Source organism: Leuciscus leuciscus (assembly GCF_965113295.1).
Source record: "Leuciscus leuciscus genome assembly, chromosome: 3".
NCBI classification, from domain to species: domain Eukaryota; kingdom Metazoa; phylum Chordata; class Actinopteri; order Cypriniformes; family Leuciscidae; genus Leuciscus; species Leuciscus leuciscus.
The window spans coordinates 62,647,597-62,673,883 of NC_138727.1; the positions used below are offsets into that span (position 1 = coordinate 62,647,597).

The 26,287-nt window shown below is 38.4% G+C and overlaps 1 protein-coding gene across 10 annotated transcripts; it reads left to right on the forward strand.

Annotated features, from left to right (window-relative positions):
• Positions 1–1,809: 1,809 nt before the first annotated feature.
• On the forward strand, positions 1,810–23,874 carry LOC309493645 (NLR family CARD domain-containing protein 3-like). Of its 10 annotated transcripts, none has more exons than XM_082162826.1 (8): positions 1,810–2,282; positions 13,138–13,281; positions 13,715–13,825; positions 14,184–16,067; positions 16,273–16,440; positions 16,963–17,151; positions 21,372–21,418; positions 21,568–23,874. In XM_082162826.1, the coding sequence occupies exons 1-8, from the start codon at positions 2,131–2,133 to the stop codon at positions 22,086–22,088; spliced, it is 3,216 nt and encodes a 1,071-aa protein (XP_082018952.1). In that variant the 5' UTR covers positions 1,810–2,130; the 3' UTR covers positions 22,089–23,874. The 10 variants fall into 10 exon arrangements, with proteins under 10 accessions (XP_082018952.1, XP_082018948.1, XP_082018949.1 ...); XM_082162822.1 differs by having other exon boundaries at positions 1,811–2,282; positions 13,138–13,308; positions 13,712–13,825; XM_082162823.1 differs by having other exon boundaries at positions 1,811–2,282; positions 13,138–13,308.
• Positions 23,875–26,287: the final 2,413 nt, after the last annotated feature.

The following is a 26,287-nucleotide window of genomic DNA, read 5'->3' on the forward strand; positions in this document are numbered from 1 at the left end:
TTAAAATCATAGAATATACCCACTAAGCAAAATGATGTCCGAAAGACGTCTTTTCAATGTTTTTGTTACAAAAATCGGACGTTGAAATGACGTCCAATGAGGAGCCAGAATGAAAGTTTATATGACGTCTTATTTTGACGTGTTCTGCACGTCCGATATAGACGTTCATCGAACCTTCGTACAAGTTTAAAAACTAGTTCAAATGTGGCCATTGTGGACATATTTCAACATCATTTATGGTCTCATTTAGACATAATTACTTTGACTATTGCTGTCAGATGATCTTAGTGAGAATTAACAGAGGTTTAGATGTTGATATTTGTTTCATTTGAAGTGTCACCATTGTGGTGATCAGTGTTTGCTTTAGTTGGGCTCTTGGTCCCCGTTCCTTTTACTTTAACTTTTCTTTGACTGCTGTAACAGTGTGTTTGTGTAACACAATAGTTGTGGCAGAGAAAGCCTAGAAAAAGTATGAGGTGTTATCAGCTCAATGTTGATGACGACATAATCATCACAAACTGGGTCTTTAATATTGTGTTTAAAGTTTTGTGTTTATATTTGGCAATAATAACCATCAACCTTGTGGAACTGCATTATTGGTGCTAAAAGCATTAAAATGATCACTTATTTGAAGGTGTATAAAAAGCATGTGCACATGTTTTAAGCAAGTGTATCATATAGTCACACACAGACATCAAGATTTTGGATATGAATCACAACAACAGTGACAATCAAAACAAAAAAGCTTGGGAATTAAGGATGAGTTTTGTACTATGAAAGCTACCCATCATGCATTGCAGCATGAAGCTTTTTTTTTTAATTGTCACCATTGTTGTGAATCATATGCACAATCTTGATGTCTGTGTGTAACTATATGATACACTTGCTCAAAACATCATGTGCACATGCTTTATATACCTTCAAATAAGTGATCATTTTAATGCTTTTGGCACCAATAATGCAGTTCCACAAGGTTGGTGGTTATTAATGCCAAATATAAACACAAACTTTAAACACAATATTAGATGCTCATTTTATGATGATTATGTCATCATCAACATTGAGCTGATAACACCTCATACTTTTTCTAGGTTTTCTCTGCCACAACAATTGTGTTACACAAACACACTGTTACAGCAGCCAAAGAAAAGTTAAAGTAAAAGAAACGGGGACCAAGAGCCCAACTAAAGCAAACACTGATCACCACAATGGTGACACTTCAAATTAAACAAATATCAACATCTAAACCCCTGTTAATTCTCACTAAGATCATCTGACAGCAATAGTCAAAGTAATTATGTCTAAATGAGACCATAAATGATGTTGAAATATGTCCACAATGGCCACATCTGAACTAGTTATAACCTTGTACGAAGGTTCGATGAACGTCTATATCAGACGTGCAGAACACGTCAAAAAAGATGACACGTCGTAACAAAGACGATGAAAAGACGTCTTTTGGACATCATTTTGCTTAGTGGGTAGCTTTAATGTTTGTAACGATTGTAAAATTTGTTTTTGTTTTTGTTTACTTGCTTGGTGAAGAAGAGGACAGAAGTGTATCCAGCTCTATTTAATAGAATACTCTACATGTTCTGTAAAAAAAACAAAAAAAACAGGGCAGTATAATTGATAGGAAACAGTTTACAATTTAATAAAGTTAGTAAAAATGTATAGAGATATTAAGAAGAATAACAAATGTTCCTGTAGAGATTGTTGATAGTCTGTGTGATGATTCAGCTCAAGAAATGAGCTTTCAAAGTATATTTTGACAGATTTAAAAACAAAAATCCTGATCCTAAACACAAAGAAGCATTTCAGCATAAATGTGTTTAACAGGAGGATAAGGTGCTAAATATAACTTTTATTATGAGTAAATTACTTTTGAATCACTAATGACTATTATTTTTTTGTTACATTGAGCTATTTTTGCATGTTATTATAATATGTGGAAAATAGTTAGATTGCAATGTCATGTAGATTAAGACTGCACTAACGTTGTAGTTTTTACTTTTTACTTTTCTGTATTGTATAATTGTGCTACAGAATTTAACTCTGTGTTTCCACAATAAAGGTCTGAAATCAGTCTCTCCTCACTCTTTTGGCAAATGAGAGTAGGAGAAAACTAAAATGAGTCTCCGTACTGAGAGAGAAGATGAGGACACTGCCTCTGAAACGAGTTCTCCATCTCCTGGATCCAGCTGTGAGTCTGTGAAGAGTGATCATTCCATGAGGACAAATCCTCCTACATTCAGTGATACAACAGTGACCTCTGACCCCAGGTGAGACACTGGCCATTTCAGCATTAACAGATGCTTTTATACAAAGTGATTTACAGTGTATTCCAGAAGCCTGCAGTGGGTGAGTGCTGATACTGAACCTTCACAGAGAAACACAAAATCACTTTCCTTGCTTGCAGTTTTCAAGATGTGTGTAAAGACTTCTCTTGACTAAATCCTGTTAAACCACTAACTCTCTCTCTTTTGCTTTAAATGGCTTTGTATGAAAAGTAGGGCTGTGCGATGTATCGTTTTTAGCATCGATATTGCGATGTGCGCCAGATGCCGCCCGGTTCGTCAGATTAATTGATAAATTTAACCATCATAGAGTGACAGTTTATCATTTGCATGTGTTTTAAAGTCCAGTCAGTTTAAACATCAAGTGCAAGAAGACTGTAACTCGCGCACTGTTTTGTGTGCGCAGACAGAACCACGCAGACAACACGAGAAGTTAATGAACACCGAATTCCCTTCTCTTTCTTATCTCTTACCACGGAAAATTAAGTCAAAATGCCCGTCCTGACGAGTTTCCTGGTAAATGCAGTTGGTTATGAGTTGTAAACAGAGAAAGAAAACGGATGCAGAAAACATTACCGGTATTGGATACGTGCATTCGTCTTAAAGTGACAGCAGCCCAATATACCCGCAACTGTTTGTGTCACCAAAGTTAATCAAACAACAAAAGAGAGTTTGTAGCTTTAACAAATATAAACTGTATTAATTATATGAATCATATTCATTTTTACAGTGAAGACTATGCTGTTTTACATTTGATTATTCAATGTCTGTACCTGAATGCAGTTAATTTACCTGAAAAACATAAAGCACTGCTTATGTGACAGATGTTAATATTCATGAGTAAATATTCACAATGTGAATTAATGTATTTCACTAATGATCCTTCCTGTCAATTTTTATTTATTTACCTTATACTAATTTGTTTAAGAAAACGGTATCATTTGGTTTTGAACATCATTAGTACATAAAATGCATTTAACCCTCTGAGGTCTGAGCTGTTTTCTGGGCCTGGAGGTGTTCTGACATGCTCTGACATTTGTGCTTATTTCTGTTACTTGTGACATTTTCATGGCTAAAGTCTAATTACACTGTATTCAGCACAAACTCTGCTACAATAATATATCAGCAGCAAGTATATAAAAGTTTGTAGTTTTGAGATAATAATATTTATGCGTGGTTTGTGAAAAAACAAAAACAAAAAAAGTCACTGAAATAAGCTCATGAAACCCATACTGATTATTTCTTCATAAGACTTTTGAAAATTGTATGACGTAGCCTAGAATATTTGCTCCAAAACTATGTGAAAATCATCCTGACTGCTCATTCAGATAAGACAATATATTGATTTAAAATTTCTAAGACGTGTTTTGTGTGATAAAGCTTTATGCAAGAGGCATGGACATCTCATTAATATGTATGGATTTTCACACCTGAGAAAGACAAAGACACTCCCTAATGGCCCTATTAGGAGCTATCAGGCCCTGTCATTCTGAGCAACCTTGCACAAAGAATGAGGAGATTTAAAAAAGAATGGCTTTTTGGATTTATTTACAACACAACATAATCCAAAGATACAAAACAAATGACAAAAAAGCACTTATTGAAAACAATGATCCAAAGACAGAGGCCTTTGTGCCATTCCTAAAAACATTGTACATACCTTTCATTTCCAAGGTGTTTGATTTTCACTTTACCATGTTCATGTACAGAGACTCATGTGAATGTTGAAGTCAGCAGGACTCAGTTGCATCTGGTCCCTGAAAAAAAAAAAAGTGAACATACTGATATCAAGAGAAACATCTATAATGTAGACAGTAGCCTATCACATATTTTACCGGAGGCTGAAATATATTTGCACTAAATCACATTATATTTGTCTAAGCAGATATTCGCTAAAGCTACAAGATATTAAACAAGCTACATTACGCATAAGGAAGTATTTTAACATTATAATCTAGGGCTGTCCCCGACTATGAATTTTCATAGTCGAATCAGAATTGTCGAATCTTTCTATAGTCGACCGATAGTCGAATCATCTATGTGTGTGTGAATTGGTTGGGAGGGGCACGACACTATAGTCAGCAGGAGGGTCAAACTATTTTTATTTTATTTTACACACTGCAAACAGCAACAACTTTTAATAAAGCGACCAAAACTGCCTGCCAACTGACAGACGAACTTATTTAGGTTTAAACAAAGGGTAATGTGGTGGATAAACATTTGTAAAACGTTTTCTCATAATATTTTAAAGCCGCGATCGAAATACAGAACATCAGACAAATAAAAGAACATTTTGATAAATAAACCAAAAAAAAAACAACCTCTCTAGGATTTGCAATTCACATTTTGCAAAATTAAATTAAATCGGCAAAATTGCCTGTGCCAGCATGCTTTCAGTGCAGCGCAACATCGACACAACGAAAAAAAATAAAAAAGCATTAATTTACAGAATTAAATTAGAACAGATTATACATTTCTAATAATAAAAAATAAATAAAAACGAAATAAAGTCAGAATCAAGTCACAGGGAGCATAACAAATGTGTGCAAAATGCCAAAGTGCAGGGGAACATATATTTAAAAAAAAAAAAAACACAAACCACAGTTAAATTAGGTAACCCTGAGTGATCAATAAATAAAATAAAACTAAATAAATTATTAGAACAACGAAAGTTTAGCCAGAATTGTGAACGCTCTCTTTTTAACTGCCGAAACAACAATAAACGCAAACTGGCAGTTTTTTAGCTAAACATGTTCACAGCCAATTAAAATTAGAAACGGCTGAAATGTTTGAAAACAATTGTACCCTACCCGATCGAAAAAAATCCAGTCTTTCACTCTGCTTGTGTGCGTTTGAGTCTTTTCAAATTGTGTGCGAGGAAAACCAACTTGTCAACGTTGGCCGGCAGCAGTGCGCTCCTGGTTTTACTGATAATAAATCCAGCCTTGGAGAAAATTCTTTCTGATGGTGTGGAAGTAGATGGGATGCTGTGGAATCTCTTTGCGGCCATGGACAGCTTTGGGTATCTCTCCTCGTTCTTTTGCCACCATTCCAGTGGTCCTGTACTGCTTTTTGTAGTGTCCTTTAAATAAGCCTTCATCTCACTGTCCCCTGGCTGTTGCTCCTCTTCATCACTGGACAACAGCATCGACATCACTTGGTCTTTCTCTTTTTCTTGTCTTGAAGCTCCTCCACCAATTCACTGTCATCAACTACCTCCTGTACAGGCCTGGCAGCTAAACTCTCAGCCAGATTTTCCACCACAGTATACGCCTCATTCCTTTGCTCATCATCAGTGAAAAAAGAAAGCTTCTTAAAACGTGGGTCAAGAATTGCAGCTTTGATATAAATACTGCTCTCCAAAAGACGTCTTTAAGCTCCCATCGTCTGTCAATCTCCTCGGTCAGGGTAATCTTGAGGGTCTTAGTAACAGCGCTGTCATCTTCATGTACCACCAAGTGTCGTTTCTTAATGTTCATAAGCATCGGAACAGTGGCAGACAGAGATGTGTTCATATCTTGTGACAAAAGCTCTGTCAGTTTGATCATTGGCTTAAGAACATTGACTATGTCCTCTGCCATTCTCCACTGGGATGTTGTGAGCTCTAGATCACGGTCGGACCGTTTGCTGACACTTGAATCCGTCAGCACAGCTGAAACTGCACCCCTTTGTTCTAACAGGCGATCGAGCATAAGATAGACAGAATTCCATCGAGTGGCAACATCTTGTACAAGTTTATGCTCTGCAACATTCAGTTCTCTTTGTTTTTCTGCAAGTGCTGTGGTGGCCTTTGCGCTTTTTTTGAAGTGTGAAACAAGGCGCCTTGCAGCAGCAACAGTGCGACACACGGGATCTTTCTTTAATGCGCTGTTAATGCACAATTGCAGTGTATGCCCCGCACAACGGACTCCCTGTACAGTTCCCCACGATGGGTCTTGGGCCAGTTGATTTTCAGTGTTTGTGAAATATGTTCTGCTGTATGACTTTCCTCCATTTTTTTTGTTGTTAACACAAAATTTTCCAGTCGCCAGGCTTCAGTAATAAAGTGGGCTGTAACTGTAAGATATGCCTCCATTTGCAGCGAGGTCCAAATATCTGTGGTGAGGCTGACTGCTTTGCAATTGTTTATTAACATGTAAACCTCCGCGCGTATGGACACGTATTTCGCATCCACCGCATGCATAACCGTCTCTCTTTTGGGAACTGTGTATCCTGGCTCAAGTGTGCGCATTAATTCTTTAAAACCTTCACCATCCACAACATTCACTGGCCTCATGTCGAGCGCAATAAACTGCAATTTTGTTCTGATTTCTCTTTTCCTTTTCTCGGACAATGGCGGCCTCAAATCTAGCTTTCTTTGAGTTAGTTTTGGCGCAGCTCCGGTACTACTACTAGATGAACTGCCGTCGTCAGTCTGATACTGTGGGTGGATCTAAAAAAATGACGAACATATTTTAAGTCCCAACGTATGATATTGCTATTCGTAAATTAAAAGCGCCATTATATATGAAAGAGTGAACCGTCTTTTTTAGTAAGAAACTTACCCGTTTTAAGTGGAAAGCCATGTTTGTTGTTGATGAGTGGTACGACATGAGCTGTTGGCACAACTTGCATTTTACTTTTTTTGGATCATCTTTTACCATTTCAAAGTGCATCCACACTTTAGATTTTCTTAATCCAGACATTGTTAAGTAATCCCTGCCGTCAAGATGCTCCTCGTCTGTCATGGATCAGGGAAAGTGAAACTTAAATCTGTCACAGGGGTGTACAGATTTTTTTTACACACGTAAAAAATATTTATTGAACGCTTCTTTCTTTTCACGTTTGTTTTTACGTGTGCATTATCATAATTAAAGGCTGTATATAACTTAATATAACCGTACAAAACCAGTAGTTCTGTGTGCAAATTAGACATTGAGCACCCCCATATTGCCAAAATGGAATGATGCTCGTTTCACCCGCGAAGATTCGACTGTGAGATCGGTGGTCGAATCAGGCTCCGCATATCGATGCATCGAATCTTCGACTATTCGGGGTCACCCCTATTATAATCAGTGTCATAAGCTAATCAAAACTGAGTTTAAACTGGTCGTTTAACATGTCTTACCTTAAAAATCTTCTCATCTTCAAATTGCGTTCTTCTGAGGTAATCCAAGGTAAATCCAGCACAGTCTTCCAAACTCGATGAAAAGCAGAAGTTACCGAAGTCTCCAATTCTTTGTTTTGAGGTGATGAGGGCGTTTGCAGGTCTGCGTTTCTCCGCATGGATCATTTGCATGTCAATCGCTCGTGCGCGCGTGAGTGTGTTCAAATTAAATTTAATGAGGACGCGTTTGAGAAACTGTACATGCCGCTGCTTTCGTATGGATTACTTAAAAATAGGATATTTGTTTTTTATATAATTTACATACTTTAAAAATAGAGATTCCAAGCGTTGTATAGACATGTGTTTCAAGTCTGTGTGACAAACATTCGCTGAGTTACAGGTCATTTTCTGTCGCGTTTCAGAATGAGTTTCACATTGGCCCTCATTTATCAAAAGTGCGTACACCACATTTCCAGCGTACACCTGGCGTACACCCAAAACCACGGTGACTTTGAGATTTATCAATATGGACGTTGGCGTACGGCACGCTCAAATCCTACGCCAGCTCAGGAGGTGGTGTACGCACGTTTTGAGTTAGTGCGGAAATGCGCAGAAAAACAATTCCTAACACCACAGAACGCACTGACAAACTAAAAGATATGATATATTATGACCCACTGTAAAAAACAACAGCATAGTAATTATAAACGTCAGTGTTTATTTTTGTGCAACATGGACTTCAATGTTTAATTTGTGTGACTTTACCAAAGCATTTGATTTGTAGGCATATGTATTCCTTCAGTTGCGAGCCTGTACGCTTTACCAGACGTTTCAAGCCTTGTTTATACTTTCGCCTGGCTCCGCAGCGCGAGTCTCCGCAGACTGCGCGCGCACCTCCCCAAATACTCGACGCGCTCGCCGTTGTACTATTCTTTGAAACGATCGTTAGGCCAGGGTTAGGCCCGGCATGTGCGCACGGACTGCATTCAGTAATGAAAGGCTTTCAATGACCAAAAAGACTGACAAAATAATAAAAATGATATTCTTCTTCTTTTAAATAATAATAATAATAATAATACAAATAATAATAATAACGACATTCTTCTTCTAAATAACAATAAGCGTCATTAATAATAAAAATCATAATAAGAATAATAAGAATATTACAAATTGTCATGCAATTATTAATGTGAAAGAATGGTACTCCACATCACATCATCATCACTATTGTACACCCAAATACATGTGACGTGATACGAAATTAAATGCTAATTGTTTCAAAACACGTGCTGTAAAATAATGCATTGTGATAGGGCATTTGCTCATCCAAGTTTCTCTTCTTTGCCGTCTTCCGTGTGTCCATGGCGTAAAATGAGGGCGTGGGGGAAGCGGAGACTTGATTATATAGGGGCGTGTTATTCTAATGACGATCGTTTTCAGCCGCGGCATTTATCAAGGGCAGGTATTGCGTACACCTGGATTTCAAAGGTACGCACAGCTTCATAAATCAGGCGGTGAGAGGAGTGTAAGCATAATCTTACGCCAACATATACGCCCGTTTCTACGCAAGAATGATACATGAGGGCCATTGAGAGAGACGGCAGAACGCGCATCATGTTTATTTTCTTTGTTTTACGAAAAACACAACATTTTGTTTTTATTATGAGTGTACACAAATAAAAGAAGACATTTAACAGTTTTGAATGATGTACAACACAAGTATGTAAAATCAAAATCAACAGAGTATTTTGCACTGATATGAAAAAAAAACGAGCAGATCACGCCGGCGTGATTGCTGACCTCAGGGGGTTAAGTACATTAAATGCAGTAATATTATTGTAAAGACTGTTATAAATGTCTCAGGAAGTGTTTTATGAATGAATGGATAGGATTTAATAGTTTTATTACCGAGTACAGTGGTTTGGGGGCAGTCATGGCCTAGTGGTTAGGGAGTTGAACTGGTAACCCGAAGGTTGCTGGTTCGATTCCAGAACCGGTGGGAAATGACTGAGGTGCCCTTGAGCAAGGCACCTAACCCCTAATCGCTCCCCGGGCGCCACACAAAGGCTGCCCGCTGCTCTGGGTGTGTGTATCCACGTTTGCAGTGTGTGTGTGTTAACTACTCACTACTCTGCTCCTAATGTGTGTGCATTACCTTGGATGGGTTAAATGCAGAGGTCAAATTCCAAGTATGGGTTACCATACTTGGCCGTCGCGTTTCACTTTCACTTTCACTTGAGTATATGTGTGTGCGTCGACAGAACGTGGTGATTCTGGTCTTTGGTCTGTGCAGGTGATAAAATCACAGAGAAAACATTCTCATTCCTGTATTCCTTCATTCCTTCTTTTATGTACTTAATCAAACTTTCAGAACTTTATAGGCTTATATTGAAAGACCACCTCTAACTGCTTACATCTCCTCATCATGCTCAAAGCAGTCTGAGGACGCAGCGTGACCCGAACGCTAATGACGTCACGACAAATAGCCTACATCATAAAACTCCCTTTTCAAATGAACACTAATGATGTTCAAAACCAAATGACACCGTTTTCTTAAACAAATTAGTATAAGGTAAATAAATAAAAATTGACAGGAAGGATCATTAGTGAAACACATTAATTCACATTGTGAATATTTACTCATGAATATTAACATCTGTCACACTTATTCCATCTGTCTTTGTTCTATTGTATTCATCTATGCTTGTAAGTTTTTTTTTATTATTTTCGATGCAGATGCACTACCTTACAAAATTACCCAAATCATCCTAGAATGATTCATTCTTTACAAATAGAGCTATTCAAATCATCACATTAAATTATTTTCATATCGCAATATATATTGCAGAAAAACAAAATATCGCAATGTCCGTTTTTTTTTTTTCAATATTGTGCAGCCCTAATGAAAAGCATCTGCTAAACTAGATTAATAAAAAGTTTGTCAAGACAAACTTTGAAGGTGGCTTGAGAAAGCCAGACCAGAAAGTTTTTGAAGGTTTTCAGTCTGAAGTTGTTTGAAATTTAAAGTAATTTAAAGTTTGAATGTTTTGAAGGCAGTAGTCTTATCATGTTGCTAGCATGATTTAGCTTTTGATAGTTGCTAGCATGATTTAGCTTTTGATAGTATGATTTATCATGTTGCTAGCATGATTAAGGACTGTTAGTGTGTTATATCTTTTCTAATTGATCGGATTTATGGTGTGTGCACACCAAAGGCAAAGTGAATATTTTCATCGCGTTATTCGCTCTAGATTACTCACAGGATGTTTCTTGTTTTTTTGCTAATAAAAACATTGCATGGTGAGGAGTGTCTTCACGCACATCATCAACAACAACAACATTTCTTTCTGCCATTTTTCTGCCATCAACCATGTTGGAGATAACTACTAATGCTGCTTTGCACCTGTTGTGGAAGTCCCAAATATGCTGGAAAGCCAAACGCCAGTGTGTCTGGGTTCACAGCACCATCCGGAGGCGCCCACAACTTTCACCGTCTTCTCCAGGAACTGTGCCTGGATGACAGCCACTTTCAGTGCTACTTGAGGATGACAGATGCCCAGTGCCCGGACGTGTCAATAAGATCTTCACTTGAGCGAGAGCGCGTTGTGCGAATTTCCCACTCAAGTTGACATCTTTCAACTTGTGCAGAAGACGCTTTGCAATGACCTTGTATGTAATCTACATAGCCATTCTATATACTATTTCAAATCCATTGAAACTCATAAACTCATTTAATCTATCTATCTATCTATCTATCTATCTGAAACATTCTAACAATGTGATGACATACTAGCAACAGCATAGCAACACCCTAGCAACCACCTGAGTAACCTAGCAACCACACAGCATCACCCTGGCAACCACTCCAAATGCCTTTAACAACAGCATAGCAACACCCTAGCAAACACCCATAATACCCTTGCAACCGCATAGCTACCACCCAGAGTACCTTAGAAACTGCATAGCAACACCCTAGCAACCACCCTGAGTACCTTAGCAACACCATACAAATCACCCAGAATTCCCTAGCAACCACATAGCAACACCTTAGCTACCAGCCCAAGTGCCCTAGCAAACAAACAACAACACCTTAGAAACCACTCTAACCTCTCTATTTTTTATCTTTCTGTCTGTCTGTCTGTCTGCCTATCAAAATTTCTATCTTTAAAAATTAGTAAACTTTAAATTATTTCAAACTTAAAGGGATAGTTCAGGATTTTAGACATGAATCTCTATAGCTTCCCCATAAGCAGTGTGGTGCATTGACCATGACTTACCCCCGACAGCGTCCTGTGAGCCGAGCTCCGGTCCAGTTTTGGTCAAGATGAAATTAGTCCGGCAAGTTTGCTGGGGTCACGGCAATAAAGTTTTTTTCTTCTCAAATCAATATGTGTTCAAAAGAGTGATATATTTGCAGCACAAAACCGCTGTCTATGGAGAGGTCAGACCTCGTAATGGCTTGGCACTATTTTCTTCCCCGTCATATCACTGCGCGCTGCCGCTACCTACAGCCAGCTGGGAGCCGCGCACGTGTCACTTTGTTTACAGCTCGTAAAGAGAACGATAACATGTCTGACTACAGCAGCGACGATGACAACATTGACTTCGACACACAGCCAAAAGGATATGTTTACGAACCTTTACGAAGCAATGAGCCAAAGTCGCCTCAGAGCAACATCTGCCACAGGAAATCTTTGAAATGTGTGCGGAGAAAGCGCCACATCTTTGTTTGTACAGTCCGGATAGTCACAAGTCCGCACCATTTTCTACAAAGCTTGTACAAACTGATCGCTCTTGGTGAGTAGCTATGTTAGCTCGTTCGTGTAGCTGTTCTGAGCACGTAAGCACTGCTGTAAACACCGCCGAACAACTGAAAAAGTGGTGTGCGCCTGCGCAGCTCGCAGCTGGCTGTAGGTAGCGGCAGCGCGCAGTGATATGACAGGGGAGAAAATAGTGCCAAGACATTACGAGGTCTGACCTCTCCATAGACAACGTTTTAGTGACGCAAATATATCACTCTTTTGAACACATATTGATTTGAGAAGAAAAAAGCTTTATTGCCGTGACCCCAGCAAACTTGCCGGACTAATTTCATCTTGACCAAAACTGGACCGGAGCTCGGCTCACAGGACGCTGTCGGGGGTAAGTCATGGTCAATGCACCACACTGCTTATGGGGAAGCTATAGAGATTCATGTCTAAAATCCTGAACTATCCCTTTAACCTGTAAACCTTAACTAGCTTTCTCAATCCAACTTTATAGTTTGTTTATGAGCTTTAATCATCTAGTTTATAATTCAAATCTACAAAATGAACCAAATTTTTATAAATACATAGACAAAAATGACCAGATTTCCTCTGAATTATTAACTGGCTATTGTTACCAATCAAATGAAATCACTGTAAACAAAATTAATCTTAGTACTGGACTGAAGCTGCATGGAGTGACATTTAGGTGTGGTATTTATGAATTTGCACTGCAATTACAATTGCATAAATAATGTTATGAGATTAATGTTTTAAATATAAAACTATGAATATAGAAATATAAAATATGCGAAAAAATGAAATATTAGGCCTACTTTTAGATGGTGAACTAAAGCCGCCAGTAGGTGGCAGCAAGTTTTAATGATTGAGTCAATGAACTGAAGCATCGTGAAACACTCAATTAGGTAATAAGTCTACATAGAATTTACTACACAGGGCACAACAGAAAGGCATTGCACTTAAAACGATTCTTGTAATATTTTTGCAGGCATAGGAGAAAACTAAAAATGAGTCTCCATAATGAGAGAGAAGATGAGGACACTGCCTCTGAAATGAGTCCTCCATCTCCTGGATTAAGCTGTGTGTCTGTGAAGAGTGATCAATCCATGACGAAAACTCCTCCTAAATTCAGGTATGCAACAGTGACCTCTGACCCCAGGTGAGACACTGGCCATTTCAGCATTAACAGATGCTTTTATTCAAAGTGATTTACAGTGCATTCCAGAAGCCTGCAGTGGGTGAGTGCTGATACTGAACCTTCACAGAGAAGCACAAAATCACTTTCCTTGCTTGCAGTTTTCAAGATGAAGGCATTGCACTTAAAACGATTCTTGTAATATTTTTGCAGGCATGCGTGTTCAAATTAACGTTTTAAATAGTGTACCTGCCACACACACAACATTCCTTGTGGTACTTCCGTACTAACGATACTACCGTTTCAAAAATACAATGGCATCGCCAGTATTTTGAAGCTGTAGTATCGCCATTATACTGCAGTACTGGTATACCATGCAATCCTAATAGCTAGTGCTCTAACATTCTGTTTTATTTGTCGGTATCAGCAGGAGGAAGAGACAGAGATCAGAGTCTCCAGAACCCGGTGTGTCTCGGAAGAGTAACAGATCCATGACGCCACACCTTACTGTCAGTGGTGGACCAATGACTTCTGACCCTCCGTTAGTATGAACCTTTACTTGCTAATTTACTGCTGTGCATCTCAGATAAATAAGATAATTTAAAATAATAACAAAAAACTCAATTAAATAACACTAAATGTAATCCAAAAATGGATTATGCAACATATGTGTACTGAAGACCGTAGTATGCACAGATTGCTATTACGGTTCTAAATCACCTTAGAGGACTATTTACACAATTAATGTCCAGTAACTAGGAGAGGAGTAAAGAAGCCAAGGTCATGGGTCAAATTCACTCACTGTATTAATTGGTCAAATGAAAGAATGAATTATTTCTCACAAATGTCAAAAAAATGTAAAAATGACTCAAATAAAACAGCTTTTTTTTTTTTTCAAGCAGGGGAGAGTTACATAAGCCTATCAAATCTGTGCCGTCCTCTACGTCCCACTATCAGACTCACATCAGTCTCAAAAAAACTGAAGTAGTCCTGCAGACACACACACTGGAGACTGGAGACCTGCAAGGAGTCAAAGATCAGCACAAAACCAGAATGAAGAAAGTGTATGAGAGATTATTTGAGGGAATCAAACTCCAAGAGACTCGGACCCTCCTGAACAGGATCTACACACAGCTCTACATCATAGAGGGAGAGAGAGAAGGAGTGAATGAAGAACATGAGGTTTTACAGATGGAGAAAACAGCCAGGGCACAACACTCACAAGACACTCCAATCTACTGCAATGACATCTTTAAAACCTCACCTAAACCAGGATGTGAGGAGAAAGAGCAAATCAAGACTGTTCTTACTAAAGGCATTGCTGGAATCGGGAAAACCGTCTCTGTGCAGAAGTTCATTCTGGACTGGGCAGAGGGAAAAGCCAATCAGGATGTAGATTTCATGTTTGTGCTTCCATTTCGAGTGCTGAACTTGATCCGAGATCATCAGTACAGTCTTCACAAACTTCTGTTGGAATTTCATCCTGAACTTCAAGATCTGGACTCAAAGATTTATGAGGCGTGTAAAGTTGTGTTTATCTTTGATGGTCTGGATGAAAGCAGAATCACACTGATGTTTTCAGATGCTCAGAAAGTTTCTGATGTGACTGAGACTTCATCAGTGGGTGTGTTGATGTCAAACCTCATGAAAGGAGAGTTGCTTCCCTCTGCTCTCATCTGGATCACCTCCAGACCAGCAGCAGCCAATCAGATCTCTTCCAAATACATAAACCGTCTGACAGAAATTCAGGGATTCAGTGATAATCAGAAGGAGGAATATTTCAGGAAGAGAATCAGTGACGAGCATCAAGCCAGCAGAATCATCTCACACATCAGAAGAGCAAGAAGCCTCAACATCATGTGCCACATACCCGTCTTCTGCTGGATCTCATCCACTGTGCTTCAGAAGCTCCTGGAAGAAGATCTGAGTGCAGAAATCCCTCAAACTCTGACTGAAATGTACATCCACTTCCTGCTGATTCAGATCAACATTAGGAATCAGAAGTATGAAGAGAGAGATCCAGAGAAACTACTGCAGTCCAACAGAGAAATGATTGTGAAACTTGCTAAAGTGGCTTTCCATCAGCTGATGAAGGGTAATGTGATGTTCTATGAGGAGGACCTGATTGAAAGCGGCATAGACGTCATTGACGCCACAGTGTATTCTGGGATTTGCACTGATATCTTTAAGGAGGAATCTGTGATTCATCAGAGGAAAGTCTACAGTTTCATTCATCTGAGCATCCAGGAGTTTCTCGCTGCTTTCTATGTGTATTACTACCACATAAGCAGCAATACAGAAGTTTGTTTAGATTCACTGCATGATTTACAGAAAAGAGCAGTAGAAAAAGCCCTTGAGAGTGAGAATGGACACCTGGATTTGTTCCTCCGGTTCCTGCTGGGCGTCTCACTGGAGTCCAATCAGAGACTCTTACAAGATTTGCTGACACACACAGAGAACAACTCAGAGAGCATTAGGAGAACCACACAGTACATTAAAGAGAAGATCAAAGATGGACATGGACTCTCCACTGAAAGATCCATCAATCTGTTCCTCTGTCTGCTGGAAGTCAAAGATCAGACTCTGTCCAGAGAGATTCAGGAGTTTGTGAAATCAGACAAACACTCAGAGAAGAAACTCTCTCCTGCTCACTGCTCAACAATCGCCTACATGCTTCAGATGTCAGAGGAGGTGCTGGATGAGCTGGACCTCAAGACATACAACACATCAGATGAGGGTAGAAGAAGACTGATACCAGCTGTGATCAACTGCAGAAAAGCCCTGTAAGTGTTTAATCGGGTTACAATGAAGAGTCCTTTCTGAATGGAATTAAGAGTTTATATTGTCGTTGTGCTTTATACATATTTGATGTGATTTGCTATTTATTTTTATAATGTATTTTTACTAAAATGAAGCTGGTATTATTGAAATACCAATTGCATAATGATGTTAAGATTTTAATTTCAAATTTGTTTTACTCTCTTTCAGTCTTAATGGTTGTAATCTCACTGCTCAGGATTGTGAAATTATATCATCAGCTCTAAAATCCTCAAACTGTGTCCTGAGAGAGCTGGATCTGAGTAACAATGACCTGCAGGATTCAGGAGTGAAGCTGCTCTCTGATGGACTGAAGACCTGTCAGCTGGAGATACTGAGGTGTGTAAGAGTTGATATTTGATGTCTATGCAATACTCTTTAATTCAAGTTCAGAGTATTTGGTTCCAATCATGATTTTTCCAAGCACAGAAACTACTTAAAATGCACTTAAGTTTTCTGATTTTAACTTTTACATCAAATGGCCTAGACAGTTTTTTTTTTTTTTTTTTTTTTTTTTATCATATCAGCATAAAGCTGCGCATAAACAATGGCCATGTCTATATAATGTTTTTATGAATATTATTTTCATAAACTATGGATCCACTTCTAGGGAGCCCAAATTATGATGGTCTCTTATTTTAGTTAACATTGTGAAACAAGTCCATAAATTAACTTCCATGTTAGTTAAGATGAATAACTTTCACAAAAACTGTTGCTATAACAATCTAAAAGTTTGAAATAATAACAAACTATTTTGTAATAGCTAATATAAATCAGGGGTTCCTTGTTATTCAGTGATGAATTAACAGATGATTATGAGTAGTTTTCCTTATTCATGCAAATGTTGTTGTGCCTCTGTAGGTTGTCAGGCTGTATGGTGACAGAGGAAGGCTGTGGTTATGTGTCTTCAGCTCTGAGTTCAAACCCCTCATACCTGAGAGAGCTGGATCTGAGCTACAATCACCCAGGACAATCAGGAATCCAGCTGCTCAACAACAAACTGAAGGAACTGCTCAATGCAATGCCAAACTGCTCAATGCAGATACTCAAGTATGTGGAGCAGTAACACGGTTTCACACAATATCACTAATACTATTAATGTCAGTCGGGTGACGTGAGTTGAATAATAAGTAATGCATGTTTGCCAGAGCCTCTGATGTTTACATACGTTTCACATAAACACATGTAAACTAATGTGTGAATCGATTCGCAAAGTTTAGGGTTCATATTATCAGTACTTGCTGAATCTAAAAGAAGATAGGATTCATTCAGGTTGTTGATGAATTAGTGTAAGCAAGCATACCTATTGATTGGTGAGATCAAATCTTTGTGGATCATAAAGTCTGTTGAAGGACTTCCCTTTGCATATAAAAATACCACATAATTATTTCAATGAATGGCAATTTGGGAGGGGGGCGGGGGTCTAATTGCTATTTTTTGGATTAAAATTTAAAAAATATATTTAAAATGTGCTTTTTAAAAGATAAAGAACACCAAATTTGTTGTGCTGAAAAAATAATCTACTCAATAAAATTGTGGCAACATATTACAAGCAATATTATTAATTCAATTCAACAAATAAGAATTAAGTCTGAATTAATCAAATGAGCTTGTTAAAAGTCAACCATTTAAAATGACTAATTTAGACAAAAATATATGAATACCAGACAGATGTCAAAGATGAATTAAGAACTTTTTATTTTTTATTGCCCACTTTGGCACTTTGAGTTATTGATATAGTGTATGTGCTGAATAATGTCTGTCTGTTATTCAAAAAAAAAAAAAAACTATTTAATTACTTAAAATATATTATTTGAATTAATACACTCATATTATTAATACACTCATATTATTAACCCCCTGAGGTCTACGGTATCGCCGGCGATACCAGATCGCTTTTTTTTTATTAGTGTAAAAGAAACTCATAAATACTCTGTTGACTTTGATTTTCCATAGGAGTTTCATACATCAATCGATTCTGTTAAATGTGTATTATTTTTGTGTATACTCACAATAAAAACAAAGTGTTGTGCTTTTTGCCAAATAAAGAAAAATAAACACGAGTTCTGCCTTCTCTCTGCCAGTGAAGTCCATTCTGAAACGCGTCCGAAAATTAACAATAACTCAGCGAATACTCAGTCAAACAGACATACAGACACACAGGCATGAAGCTTGAATTCTCTTCTTTTAAATGAAGTCATTTATATAAAAAAACAATTATTCTCATCTTGTGAAATCTGTATTAAAAGAGAGCGATTCCAGTCGAGCTCATCTCATCTCATTACGTTATAATCGGCCCCGCCCACGGAGAGCGCGCGCTATTCAAACGCAAATGGCGGAGGCAATCCTGTGAACGCCCACATCAGCTCGAGAAAACACACAAGTTTATTTAGATCATTACCTGTTTACACCGTCTTGCAGCGCTGTGAGAAATAATACTAATGGAAAATGTCCCTCAGAAGTGCGGGTATATCGAGGAGCGAGCTGAGGAATACAAGTAAGTTTTTTCCTTCTCACGTGAATTTCTTCACGTGGGTTTCTGTTTATGAATGAATAAACGGCATGAATGCGCGCTGTTTACCACAGCTGGCAAAGACAGTTTAAATTTAAATCGCGTGTGTGAATGAATGATGATGTTTTAGCAAACTGTATTGCTATACTGAGATAAGTAAACATCGACTGAATGTTGAAATAAAATGTAGGCTATTTGTATAAGCAACGTATTAAACTGCAAATTAACAATATGCCCTAATATTTCATGAAAACAACGTTACAGTCAGACGAAATATGAAAGACAACATTTTGTTGACCAGATTTGGGTACAGTTTTTACTGTAGAATATACTGCCACATCAAATAAGCTTTTGTTTAGCCATTTCTATATATAAAATACTATTTTTGTCAAAAATAAAGTCATCAACTAAGATGTTAGCTGTTCCAATGTTGGTTATATTCAAACTAATGAATACATAGATAAAATGTAGGGCCTATAATCATTTTTTTTTTACAAAGAAAGAGTACACTTGAAATATTGTTGAAATTGTAATTATTGTTGTAATTGTAACCATTTTAATAAAATAGCAAAACATATTTACAAGATAGATGTAAGCAAAATCTTAAATGGTCAATATAAGTCTTCTTCTAAATATATCTTTTGTCCTTGCATTGTGGCTCAGTCAGTGTCACACCTAAGTGAATGGCTAATTATGCAGAGTGGGTGTATTCTAAGGTGTAAACCACTCCTCGTTCACGCCCCCTCGCATATTGGCTTTCCAAGCAAAACCTGTTTTACATCAATTTAAATCAATGTATGGTTTTATGTGAACGATAAAGCAAGACTATTTTCACATAATTTTGAAGAAAAAACTATAGGCGACGACATCCATAAGTCAAAAGTCTTATTGCCACATATTTAGTATGTGTTTTGTGGTCTTATTTCAAAAATTTTAATTTTTAGTTTTTTCGATAACCACGCATAAACATTATTCTCTCAAAAATGAAAACATGTACATACATGTGGCTCACATATTATTGTAGTCCTGTTTGTGCTATATAGAGTGAATTTACACCTTTGCCATTAATATGTTTATAAGCAACTGAAAAAAGCACAAATGTCAGAGCATGTCAGAACACCCCCAGGGCCCAAAAAAACGCTCAGACTCCAGAGGGTTAATAACATTACCTTAATTTTGTGTTATGTCAAAATCATTTCACACAGAAAATTCCCCAGTGCTAAATTAACACTGCACAGTGTTTATATGGGAACCACCAGCAGAGCCTTTAACCCTCTGGGGTCTGAGGTGTTTTCTGGGCCCTGGAGGTGTTCTGACATGCTCTGACATTTGTGTTTATTTCTGTTACTTGTGACATATTCATGGCTAAAGTCTAATTACACTGTATTCAGCACAATCTCTGCTACAATAATATATCAGCAGCATGTATGTAAAAGTTTGTAGTTTTGAGATAATGACATGCGTGGTTTGTGAAGAAAAAAAAAATGTCACTGAAATAAGGCCATAAAACCCATACTGATTATTTCTTCACAAGACTTTTGAAAATTGTATCACGTAGCCTAGAATATTTGCTCCAAAACTATGTGAAAATAATCCTGCATACTCATTCAGATAAGACAATATATTGATTTAAAATTTGCCAGACATGTTTTGTGTGAGAAAGCTTTATGCGAGTAGGCATGGACACATCATGAATATTAATGTCTTTCACACCTGAGGAAGACAAAGACCCTCCCCTAATGGCCCTATCAGGGGCTATCAGGCCCTATCATTCTGAGCAACCTTGCACAAAGAATGAGGAGAACTATTTACTATTTAGACCCTCCACTATTTACGTTTACCCAACCAAAATACAGTACACAGCATGAATTATAGCTTACAAATGCCTTTTCAGAATTTGCTACAGAATACAGAGGAACAAAATGTGCTTAAACTCAGCAACATTAGATATTAAAATATTACATAGTGATCTTAATCATCTAACTTTTTGTAGCTAATAACCTAATAAGAGAAAGTATGAGGCAAGTACAGTACACAGCATAAATCATTACACCCCATCTGAACATAACATATCTTTAAAAAAAAAAAAGTGTCCTAGATGTAAAGACAAATTTCTGAATTTGTTGGGTTTCAGAGGGGTGTAATGTAAAAAATTTTTTTTTTACAAAATACAAATACTCAATTCTGCACCATTAAAATGTGCAACACTCTTTGTTTTACCACTAATTTATATGTAATATCTAATGTACTTAGACCATGAATAATTTTCTTGACATTTCATGATTTTGGGCCATGTGAGTTCCCAAACATGATGAATGATAGCTACACCTTTTTGAATTGGCATTAGAGGCACAGGCCTTTGTCATTTTTAATACCTGGAACAGACTTGCACACTTGCTGTCCATGTACACATGCTTTCAAATGACCAGATATTCAAAAGTGCAGGTATTGTGACAGACCTAAAATATATGTGTCTGCCTTTGTGCATAAAGCATTTGCATAAAACATTTTTCCGACCTAACTTGAGCAAACATACTACTATGAGAGTGAAATTTATTTAAACACCTTATTTTGGTATTTAGTCACTTAGTTTTAGTTTGTAGAGCTTTGCAGCTATTAGACTTTATTACAATGTTGCTAGACCAGAATCCTGAATTTGGCTCCCTTTTTTTTTTTTTTTTTGATAATTTTGCTGTTTCTCGCAACTTATTAACTATCAAATATTAACTATTTGCACTTTACATTTGTTCCTTTTCAGTTTGGACCATGGAAAACCTTTTAGAATCACTCCAGGACCGAGAAAATGTAGGTATCTCTCTTTGGGTTACCAGTCTGACTCTCTAATCATTAGGCCCCAACCAATCTGTTAAACACAAACACATGGACGCATGCGCACACACACACAGCCCTAAAACTGTCCTTTATGTACTTCTAACCTCTACTCTTGTGTTCAGATGCCTGTGATCTCACACTGGATCCAAACACAGCACAAAATCATCTCATTCTGTCTGAGGACAACAGGAAAGTAACACATGTCAAAGAGAAGCAGTCATATCCTGATGATCCAGAGAGATTTGATTCCTGTGAGCAGCTTCTGTGTAAAGAGAGGCTGACTGGACGCTGTTACTGGGAGGTTGAACGGATTGGTTGGGCTAATATAGCAGTGTCATATAAACAAAATAAAGGCGGGAATAACTGTAGGTTTGGATACAATGACAAATCCTGGAGTCTGTACTGCTTTGACAACAGATTCACTGCCTGGCACGATAATATAAATACTGACATACCTGCCCCATCACCCTTGTCTAAAAGAGTAGGAGTGTATGTGGACGTGTCGGCCGGCACTCTGTCCTTCTACAGCGTCTCTGACACACACACACTCACACACTTACACACATTCAACACCACATTCACTGAACCCCTCTATGCTGGATTCAGGGTTTATGATGACTCAGTGTCTCTGTGTCAGATTTAACAGCCTCCTGTGAGAGTCAACTGAGACACCATAACCAAACTCCCTTTTTTATAGTTACAAACTTTTCCCACCCACCTTCCTTACATACAACCACTTACACATTTAACTGTTGCAAGGACAAATTCTTTAAGTTCTGAAGCGTATAATGCACTAACAAACACATCTCCATTTCCGGATTTGTATTCACGAACTTTGTTGAACTTTGTATTGAAGTCACATTGTTTCATGATTTACGTATGTCACATGTTTTACATTGTTTCATGATTTGCGTTTTACATTGTTATATGATTTACTAGTCACATGATTTTACTTCCTCTGGAAAAAACCCTAGCATAAGCACAGTAACTGATGTAACCAACGTTCCTATACCAAAGTTTGTGAGTGGTGTTGCGTTTTTGATTATATGAATATAGTTCGTCTTCAGTTTAGTTTTTACTAAGATTCTTTGATTGATATTGCTCTGCTGTATTTCTTAACTTGATAAGCTCGGATGAGGACAAGTTAACCATATATACTGCTTGAACTGCATATAAGGTAATTAGCCTTGTAAATCTATTCACAGGACTGCCCTGTAATAGGATAGAGCTGAAAGTATTATAACCTGTAACCTTTTTGATGATTTGCTACAAACCTTTTTTTGTATAACCAGTATTTTAATCTTTTGTATAAATACATTTTATTTTATAAAGACAAGTACTGTTTGTTTATACTTCAGCTCAACAAAGTCAGTTCTATAAGAGCATAATGAGTATATCTTATACTACTAATCGGCAAAGTATCCTTGGACAAGATTCTGCTGGAAGGTAAGCATAAATTTTGATCCATAGGCTTAACTTACAAATATGTATTGTTACACAATGGGGAGATATACTACTTCTAGATTTGCTGATATGTGTTAGACCAGCCAATGGAGTTAATCCTATAAATCTGACCTGACAGCGCAAGGCTATCTAACTAACTTTGGTTACTATGAAGCTAATCAGGAAATAAGATAATATCAGATCTCACTACACTGTCCAAGACTACATTTAATAAAATTAAAATTACATTACTTTTAGTTTGTCAGCCTTTAGCTAACCTACATGCTGCATACATCTACAAATGCAGCAGACAAATATCTGTGGTATTATTATGACGAGCTGTTCTGGTATCAGGTATCATCTGTTGTTATTGTGTGTGTCATTGTGTGAGTCAATGGAGACTTCAGCAAGTCAAAGGTGATGGTCTGTAGAAACACTTTGGGCTGTTCATTTGGTGTGATCTTATAAAAGCTACTGCAAATGTAATTTCAGAAAACTGTATATTATATAACAGTATGTTTATTATACAGATAAAATCACCTTAGTGATTGGTATTATCAATTTAAATGAGACAATCTTCAGCAGCCCTGAAATGATGCATTCAACACTCTTGTTGTACAGTTATTATTGGCTCAGTCTGCACTATTGTCTTTATATTTTGTTATTTTATATTTTATTTTGTCAACAAGTTATGTTACAGCTTACATTTTTCTGTTTACATTTATTTCTTTTTTTCCTGTGTTTTGAGTTTGTCAAAACATTTTGTCAGGTAACCTAAAAAAAACAAAAAAAAAACATGGTTTTAGGTCAAAATAAATTACAAATATTATTGAAAATGACTGAATAATTTTGACTTCACTATGTTGCAGAAGTGGAAGTAACTTTTAAGCATCAGATCAGGTGAAAAGTCCCTTTACTGTAACATCTGCACAGTGTAATACTGTTTCTGGTTTTGTTCAATAAATATTTGCACATGGTGAATCACATTATCTGTCTTTCATGATACATCTGTAAAGTTCAGATTGAGGACTGAGAGATTCAGACACTAAACATTGAGATGATGCAGTGATTAGTGTGTGTTTAAAGCAGACGTCACACACTCACACACTGTCTGCTCTCCTCTATTTCATGTGTCTTTCTGATTCTCAGTCTGTTTTGATTCTTCATTGGTTCCTCTCTCATGTCCTGAATGGATGTGTAGTTGGAGTCTCTGCTGCTGGACGGGGGTCAAAAGTCAATGAAGAAAGACAATTACGGACACTCAAGCTACAACATTGGGTATTTAAATGTTGTCTATTTTGTGATAAATTCATACGTTCTTTGTTATGTATAACATGTATAACATAAACAGGCTTATACAGGATATTTTACAACCATTATGAGTTTAAAACCATAGAAATAAACATTATTTTATTGTCAAAACAAATGAACTCAATTCAAGTGTGCATTATTATGACCGCCGCTAGCGTAGCTAGCCGGTCATATAGGGATTGTCAAAGTTTTTTTTTTTTTTTTTTTTCGTCACCTTACTGAATTTTTCGTCAACGATACCAGGGACACCGAAGCACCGGGGAACATGAAATTTGGTGGGCATGTAGCCCCACTAGACTTCTAAGGAAAAATTTCGTTTGGTCCCCGGGGGCCACTCCCCCCCCGCGCTGGGCCCCCCAAACCCCAAAAAATGCAGTTTTTCCTAAATAACTACCTGAACCGTGGCACCGAGGATGAAGACATTTTTATGGTATGTTGGTCTACTAGACTTTTACGGAAAAATTTCGTTTGGTCCCCGGGGGCCACTTCCCCCCCCGCGCTGGGGCCCCCTTAAATTTTTCGTCAACGATACCAGGGACACCGAAACACCGGGGAACATGAAATTTGGTGGGCATGTAGCCCCACTAGACTTCTAAGGAAAAATTTCGTTTGGTCCCCGGGGGCCACTCCCCCCCCGCGCTGGGCCCCCCAAACCCCAAAAAATGCAGTTTTTCCTAAATAACTACCTGAACCGTGGCACCGAGGATGAAGACATTTTTATGGTATGTTGGTCTACTAGACTTTTACGGAAAAATTTCGTTTGGTCCCCGGGGGCCACTTCCCCCCCCCCGCGCTGGGGCCCCCGTAAATTTTTCGTCAACCATACCAGGGACACCGAAACACCGGGGAACATGAAATTTGGTGGGCATGTAGCCCCACTAGACTTCTAAGGAAAAATTTCGTTTGGTCCCCGGGGGCCTCTCCCCCCCCCGCGCTGGGCCCCCCCAAACCCAAAAAAATGCAGTTTTTCCTAAATAACTACCTGAACCGTGGCACCGAGGATGAAGACATTTTTATGGTATGTTGGTCTACTAGACTTTTACGGAAAAATTTCATTTGGTCCCCGGGGGCCACTTCCCCCCCCGCGCTGGGGCCCCCGTAAATTTTTCGTCAACGATACCAGGGACACCGAAGCACCGGGGAACATGAAATTTGGTGGGCATGTAGCCCCACTAGACTTCTACGGAAAATTTAGTTTGGTCCCCGGGGGCCACTCCCCCCCCGCGCTGGGCCCCCCCAAACCCCAAAAAATTCAGTTTTTCCTAAATAACTACCTGAACCGTGGCACCGAGGATGAAGAAATTTTTATGGTATGTTGGTCTACTAGACTTTTACGGAAAAATTTCGTTTGGTCCCCGGGGGCCACTTCCCCCCCCCGCGCTGGGGCCCCCGTAAATTTTTCGTCAACGATACCAGGGACACAGAAGCACCGGGGAACATGAAATTTGGTGGCCATGTAGCCCCACTACACTTCTACGGAAAAATTTCGTTTGGTCCCCGGGGGCCACTCCCCCCCCGCGCTGGGCCCCCCCAAACCCAAAAAAATGCAGTTTTTCCTAAATAACTACCTGAACCGTGGCACCGAGGATGAAGACATTTTTATGGTATGTTGGTCTACTAGACTTTTACGGAAAAATTTCGTTTGGTCCCCGGGGGCCACTTCCCCCCCCTGCGCTGGGGCCCCCGTACATTTTTCGTCAACGATACCAGGGACACCGAAACACCGGGGAACATGAAATTTGGTGGGCATGTAGCCCCACTAGACTTCTACGGAAAAATTTCGTTTGGTCCCCGGGGGCCACATCCCCCCCCCCCCCCCCCCCCCCCGCGCTGGGCCCCCCCAAACCCAAAAAAATCCGTTTTTCCTAAATAACTACCTGAACCGTGGCACCGAGGATGAAGACATTTTTATGGTATGTTGCTCTTAAGGGCCCACATCAACCTAGCCCATAATCACTCATTTGTGATTTGCGCCCCTCCCATAAAAAATGAAAATGCAATATTATTCTGCTTTAATCGCCCCTATCTTCAGTGGAGATGTTCAGAACTGCACCATATTTCATGTGTATGATTAACTTGACAACCTCT

Coding starts and splice junctions, on each gene's coding strand:
- LOC309493645 (XM_082162819.1), top strand. CDS start 2,131: ATGAGTCTCCGTACTGAGAGAGAAGATGAGGACACTGCCTCTGAAACG. Junction 13,826..14,183: donor CCAATGACTTCTGACCCTCC/GTTAGTATGAAC, acceptor TTTTTTTTCAAG/CAGGGGAGAGTTACATAAGC. Junction 16,441..16,962: donor TGTCAGCTGGAGATACTGAG/GTGTGTAAGAGT, acceptor GTGCCTCTGTAG/GTTGTCAGGCTGTATGGTGA.